The following is a 7,016-nucleotide window of genomic DNA, read 5'->3' on the forward strand; positions in this document are numbered from 1 at the left end:
AGATGAAGATGAGTGCCTGAAAGATCCTTGCGCTGGAGGAGGTCGCTGCATCAACAGTGTGGGCTCCTATTTGTGCCTCTGCTACTCTGGGTACAGCCTGGCTGTCTTGGAGGGCAAGCAGATCTGTCAGGGTAAGTGGTGTCTGCCTGGCACAGCGCTGCCACCTCCCCAGGGTCTCCCCAGTCTCCTGCTCATGCTCTCTCCTCCACATGCACGCACACCTGCACACCTGCCTGCACACCTGCACACACACCTGCACACCCTCCCTCCCCACAGGCCTGCCCACAGACAGCCTGATCCATGGGGTTCCCTCTCCTCGCTCAGGGACAGGACCTTGCCCATAGAGATCTGGGCAGGAGCCTGTGATGCCAGCCCTGATCGCTGCTTCATGGCAAGGGGTTGCAAGGACAGACGGGGGATGGAGGAGAGCCCTGGCATGGGTCCCCTAGGCAGAGTCTGCTGCAGGTGGAGCAGCTCCTCTCCTGCACCCAGCCTTCCCCATGCTGGACGGGGAAGACTTCAGGATGGTCTCCTGTGTGTTGCCAGATCGAGATGAATGTGAACAGCCCTCTACCTGCCGGGGACAGCGATGCATCAACACTCCCGGCTCCTACCGCTGCGAGTGCAAGGAGGGCTTTGCCATGGGCCCCAGAGGACAGTGTGAAGGTGAAGCTTGGTGCTCCCTGTTCCCCTACCCCTCCAACCCACCCTGTGAAGGGCTGAACACCTCCTTTTCTCCATGCTGCATGTCTCCTTCTGGAAGGGAGGAAGGATTCCCCCATGTTTGTCTGCTCTCTGCCCCCCTGAGGGCTGTCTGTCCTCTCCTCTGCCTGCAGGAGGGACAGGCTTTCCTGAGCTGTGAGAGGGGAGTTCTCCTGAGGTCCTCTTCCACCTCCCCAGGGAGATTTCCCCCAACCAGCTCATGCTGGCTTCCTGTTCTGGAAGGAGATGCCCATGTGTTTTCATGCCAGCTTTACTCTGTCACCAGACCCTCATGCTGGCAAGTGGACCGCAGGGAGGGCAGGCTCAGAGACTCAGGCCACCTGTCTCCACAGCATCCCACTCACATGGCACGACCTGGGCCCTTCAGAGCATTCAACCTTGCGAACGTACGATGTGCCTGACCAAAGATCCTCCTTTCTCAGTAGCTCATCTCCAACAGAGAGTGGGAGACTATTTTAGGAGGCAGTACAGGAAACAGGGCATGCACAGAATGCTGCTCCCCCCCGCACAGCCTTCAGAAAGCACTTGCCTTAAGGACTTCCTGAGCTGGAGGCTGCATCCTAATCATAGTCATGAAAGTCCTTGATGAAACAGCCCTGTGCAGATGTTCACTGATCCCTTTCTCTGCCCCCGCACGTTCCTGGCCTTGGCAACATCCAGTGGCAGGCAGCAGGTTTCGCTGCTGGATTATGTCAGCCCTTGGGTGTGGGTGTGGGTGTAGGATCCTGAGTGATAAATGGGATTATAAGAAGTGTTGCCCAAGCTCTGGCAAACTCATCTCACCTCTTGGGCATTGCTGTCCCCCAGAGGGGGGGATCTGAGCATCCAGCTGGAAGAACCACCCTGGAGTAGGCTGCGCTGTTCGTCCTCAGGAGCCTGAAAGGAGTGTGTTTCTTGGCAGATATCAACGAGTGCGTGGATCCCAGCCCTTGCCCCCATGGGAAGTGTGTCAATACTCTGGGCTCCTACAAGTGTGTCAGCTGTGGGGATGGCTACCGGCCCAGGAACGGGAGATGTGTTGGTGAGGAATGGGAGCTGTCTCTGGGCACACCCTCACCCCTCACAGCAGTGCTCACTGCAAGCCTCAAAAGGAACAGGGACAGGGGCAGCATGTTCCTCCTGTGGGCTGCCAGCCCGTGTGGTCAGGGCACAGTGCCCTCACAATTTGGGTGGCAGGGATGGCCCTGAGCACCTTCCCATTCCATACTGCTATCTGCTATGTCATGCAGATGTGGACGAGTGTCTTGCGGAGGGGACCTGTGCTCATGGACGGTGTGTCAACCTAGACGGCTCCTTCCGCTGTTCCTGCTACCGGGGCTATGAGGTGGCACCTGACGGGAAGAGCTGCCAAGGTACCGGGGAGCCGTGAGTCCAGACCTTCTGAAATGTCACACACCCAGCCCACAGATGTCCCTGGGCTCTTTCTTGGCTCTGCCCGAGGCCTTGTTACTGTGTTGGCTGGTTCTCTCAACACATCTGCTCCTGGCTGTAGTTCCTCCAGATCCTTCCCACTCATCCCACTCTCCCTTGTACGCTTATGCAGACATCGATGAGTGCGCTGCCCGGGCTGCCTGTCCCTCTGGACTCTGCCTCAACACCGAGGGCTCTTACTCCTGCATGGCTTGTGATGCCGGCTACGCCGTGTCCAGAGATGGCCGCACATGTGAAGGTATCCCTTTCCCAGGGACAGGGAGCAGGTGCTGGAGGGAATGAGGGAAGAGACATTGCCATAGCTGGGCTATTGGTGAGGCCTGGGGACTTCTTTAGCTTCAGGATCTTTCTCCAGCTCTTTAGCTCTCCGATCAGCAGATAGCAGAGTTGGGGGCTGCAAGCAGATGTCACCTAGAGCAGCAGGAAGGTGATCTTCCTCACCCAGGAGAGGGATGGGGGGCCAGGACTCACTGATGAGACTCCCTGGACTAATGGTGACCTGGGGGATGCTGGCAAAGGCCAGAGGAGTACAGGAGGCCTGGAAATAGGGACAAAGAAGAGCTGAGTATGGTTGAGTTCAGAACTGTGTGCCTGGAAGCATGTGCCCCAAACATAGGTCCTCAACAGAGGGAAAAACCTTGGGTCTACAGCCAGTGGAGAGTCTGGGCACCTAGACTTCATCTTTTTCCCCAGCCCCTAATGTAACTTGGACATGTTTAAAATGGAAAGAGTAGTTCAAGGGCTCTGCTGTGCCAGGTACGCGTGGCAGAGAGTTAACACCAGCATGGATCTGTGTTGGTTGCTTTGCTCAGACATGAGAGCACCCCATCCCAGCCTGACTGCCCCAGCACAGGCAGGGGAACTCCTTCCCTGATGGCTGCCCCCAGGGGACATCCTGGGCTTGAGATGGCTTGATGCAAATTCCCTGTTTGGGGCAAGGGAAAGGAGGGAGCAGAGCTGGCAAAGCTGGCTGTTTAGAGTGGCCAGTGCTGTGAATTTCTCTCTGGAGCACTGCAGATCTCTGCAGCCTGCACATAGCTGGCAAAACAGAAGATCTTGCCTTTGATGTGACTCTCAGAAACATCCTTGTGTGGGGGCCTCCAGCTGGGGGAGGAGGGAGGCTTTCCTCCCTCTCTTCTCTGTTTTGGTGTCTGAGAAAGCCAGCATGAAATTACCTTATTTTTTGACAGATTTTTGGGTGCAATGGAAAACCCATGATTTGATCCCTTCCATCTGCCCTCCCCCTTTCCCAAGACTCCATGTGAGCCCCTTCTCAGCCACCTTGCCCCAGCCATGTCACGAGGGCACCTTATCAGAGTTCGGTACTGTTTGGGTCACACTGACCTTATGGCAGGATGGCATGTTCTTCCCTGCCTTGGCTGGTGGCCTTGTCTGTGGATCTGGGAATCGTATTTGAAAAATGATAAGGGTTTTGTGATAAATAAACTAGGTTGTGGTTCATCTCCAGAAGAATTCAAGAATATTGCTGCTTGCAACCCTTTGAGGATGAACAGTGGGGAATCCTGCCCCGAGGCAGTAGGAAGCGATGCTCATTTATGCCTGTGGCGTCCTCAGTGCTCTGTGAAGGGGAAGAGAATGTCCCTGCTCTGCCCTCAGGAGCTGCCAGTCTCAGGGCTTTAGCTCCTGGCAGGGCAAAAAGTACAGCAAGGACCTTCTCCACTAGCATGTCTTCTGCTGCCTGCACACCAGCCCATCCTTCTGATTAGCAGCATCCTCCATGGGTAGGGAACAGCAGTCTGCTGGCACATGGCCCTCTGTTAGAGGGAAAGCACCTCTCTCTCCTCTGCTGTGAGCAAAACCCTCACAGCACCAGCAGGCTCTGACCAAGGCCTGGTGGAACTGGGTGGGAGAGGGTTTGTGGGGAGCTCTGAAGCTGGGTAAGAGCTGATGTAGGGCCCTGGCCAGCTTTGCCAGGAGAAGGACATTGTAGGCAAGTTTGGCAGGTAGGAAAGCAGAGCCACAGAAAGTGTGGTTGGTGCTGAGTTACTTTTCTGATGTTTGTTCTTGTGCAGTTGGCTGAAGAGAAGGTTTGTCAGCAGCTGTGGCTCTGCGCTGGCCTCTTGGTGGTTGTGGCATCCAGTGCAGAGCTCTGCTGGGGATGGACACTGGGGTTAGCAGTATCCCTGTGCTCAAAGAATCACAGAGTGGCTGAGGTTGGAAGGGGCCTGTGGCGATTATCTTGTCCACCCCCTCCCTGCCTCAAGCAGGGCCACCAAGAGTTGGTTACTCAGGGCCATGTCCAGATGGCTTTTGAATATCTCCAAGGAGGGAGACTCCACAACCTCTTTGGTCAATCTGTGCCAGTGCTCAGTCACCCTCAAAGTTAAAAAGTGTTTCCTGATGTTCAGATGGGACCTCCTGTGTTTCAGTTTGCGCCCATTGCCTCAGATCCTGTCACTGGGCACCACTGACTGGGTGCTGGGATCTGGTTTGTCCTGGGCCCTGTGATGGAGGGGAATGAAGGGTCTGGGCTGACTCCTTACACCCCAGTAACAGGGAGTCTCTGCCCTCATCTCACTGTGACAGGATGGGCTGGGAGGGCATCTCAGACCCACCTTTCACGCCAGTAGCTGGGTTATGGCTTCTCTGGGTGGGGATCTTCTCCAATGGCAGCAAGAGCTGGGGCCTCACTCTGTGCTGTGCCTTTCTGCTTGGCAGATGTGGATGAATGTGAGGACCCTGCTGTTCAGTGCCTGGGGGGGGAATGCAGGAACACCCCGGGCTCCTACGAGTGCCGCTGCCAGGCTGGCTTCGAGCTCATCAATGGCACCGTGTGCCAAGGTATGAACCCCATCCCTGCAACCCTCTGGGTCCAGGACATACAGCCTCCCTGTAGATCCCCCCATTTTCTCGGCAGGGATGCCAGTGCCAATGCAGGTGATGCCACCATGCATGGCACACCTGTAAGGTTGTAGCCAAATGCAGGATCACCATGGACAGGGAAGGTCTCTGTCTCCATGGCGGGAAAAGCAGGGGGCAGGAGCCCTGTGAGGGCTGCCTGTAAGAGACTGGGGAGGGGGAATCCGTGTGGCTTAGGGGAAGGATGTCCCCTGGAGCTGGGTGTATGGCCGTGACTCTGTTCCTTCTGCAGATGTGAACGAGTGCCTGAACAGCGAGATCTGCAGCCCCAACGGCGAGTGCCTCAATGGTCATGGATCCTACTTCTGCATTTGTGCTCCTGGCTTCTCGAATGCAGCTGGTGGAGTCAGCTGCCAAGGTGAGCTGGAGGATGACAGGGACGTACCTCGGGTCCTGCCCTCTGCTCCTTCCTCTGCTGTGAGATCCAGGTTGATGCCTGATTTTGGCTTGATTTTGCAGATGTGGACGAATGCACAGACAAGTCCCGGTGCTCACAAGGCCAGTGCCTGAACACAGAAGGCTCCTACAGGTGTCTGTGTGAAAATGGGTTCAAACACTCCCAGGAGACTGATGACTGCGTGGGTGAGAGCTCATCACTGGGGAGATCGGCCCTCTGGGATCTGGGGGGATGGATGCAGCCAGTGCAGGGAGGAGGGCAGTTTGGCTCCTAGCACACAAGGTTGCTGGTGACTTGTAAGGAGGACTAGCAGTGGCTCAGGGCCTCTGGCCAGCTGAACTTGACCCAGGTGCTGCAGTGAGCAAGCATGGTCTCCATCTGACCATCCTCATCTCCTTGGCCTCCCCCCTGCAGACGTGGATGAGTGTGAAGAGTACGGGGATGCCATCTGCGGCACATGGCGGTGCCAGAACAGCCTGGGCTCCTACCGTTGTATCATGGGCTGCCAGCCCGGCTTCCACTGGACCCCCTTGGGTGACTGCATCGGTGAGTACAGCCCTGAGTGTCCCTGTCTCTCCTCTTGGCAGGGACAGGGTGGCTGTGGGACATCTCTGCCAGGGGCGTGGGGGAGAAGGAGGAGGAGGAGGAAGCATGTGGCTGGTGGAGAGGCAGATAATGCTGAGAGTTTGTTTTCTTGGCTGAGCTGCCTGCTTGTGTCTAGACTTCTCTCTTCCTGGCATCTGGAACAGACACTGCATTGTGCTGCTTTCCGCCTGGGGAGAGTCCTGGGCAGGTTACAGCCATTCCAGGCTTGGGGCTGGACCACAGCTCCCTGTAAGCTTTGCTTGCTGGGGCTGCTGCCTGTGCCAGTCCCCTGCCTGGCAAGGCTGGGTGAGGGGAAAGGCTGCCGGTACCATTGTGTGCTAGACTGGGGAATCCAGGTTTGGAGTTCAGTTTCCAGCAAAAAAGAAAGAGCAAAGGGATTGCTGCAGTCTGTGAGGCTCCCCCCAGCTCTGGGCTCAGGGCTGTGCCAGGACTCAGACTTAGCATGTGGAGCTGCTCCTGGCCTCGGGAGCAGTGGGCTGAGGGCATGTGGCTGCTCTGCCTGCTCCAGGGGAATCTGTCCCGTGCAGTGGTAGGAGGGGAGCAGGATGCAGCCAGCAAGGCTGTGAACCTGCCCTCTGCAAGCAGAGGACCCATTTGTGACTGTGCAACCCCACCAGGCTGGGGCAAGGCAGAGATTACTCCCTGGCACTATAGCAGTTGGAGAAGGACCAGGTCAAGAAGAATGGGGCAGGAGGGTATCATCCTAGATCTGTCTGCACTTGCCCCACACACTTCAGTTGTGCCCTTGTATCTCCTGCTGGTGTGAGCCTGTAGGCTCTGTGTCCCTTTACTCCTCTGTGGTGACCTGCACTACCCTAAGTCACCCCTGCCAGCCACCTCCCATGCTTCCCATGCATTTCCCGTTCCCACCCCAATCCTGTTGCCCTGTCCACGTGGCCTCTCTGCAGCTCTGGGTGTTGCAGGAAGCTTTGCTTAACACATACACTCGTAGTAGGGGAGTGAGTGGGGCAGCCAGACC

The 7,016-nt window shown here is 56.7% G+C and overlaps 1 protein-coding gene across 1 annotated transcript in view; it reads left to right on the top strand.

The window, feature by feature from the left end:
- Positions 1-7,016, top strand: part of LTBP2 (latent transforming growth factor beta binding protein 2) — a gene marked incomplete at both ends in the record, with an annotated part of 21,283 nt that overhangs the window by 9,826 nt on the left and 4,441 nt on the right. The window contains 9 exons of the mRNA XM_010162247.2: positions 3-131; positions 547-666; positions 1,625-1,744; positions 1,953-2,075; positions 2,267-2,392; positions 4,834-4,956; positions 5,267-5,392; positions 5,494-5,616; positions 5,846-5,977. Coding sequence (XP_010160549.2) covers positions 3-131; positions 547-666; positions 1,625-1,744; positions 1,953-2,075; positions 2,267-2,392; positions 4,834-4,956; positions 5,267-5,392; positions 5,494-5,616; positions 5,846-5,977 — 1,122 coding nt within the window. The remainder of the gene's footprint in view (positions 1-2; positions 132-546; positions 667-1,624; positions 1,745-1,952; positions 2,076-2,266; positions 2,393-4,833; positions 4,957-5,266; positions 5,393-5,493; positions 5,617-5,845; positions 5,978-7,016) is intronic.

The sequence above is a fragment of the Antrostomus carolinensis genome, unplaced genomic scaffold (assembly GCF_000700745.2).
Source record: "Antrostomus carolinensis isolate BGI_N321 unplaced genomic scaffold, ASM70074v2 scaffold18272, whole genome shotgun sequence".
Taxonomy (NCBI): Eukaryota; Metazoa; Chordata; class Aves; order Caprimulgiformes; family Caprimulgidae; genus Antrostomus; species Antrostomus carolinensis.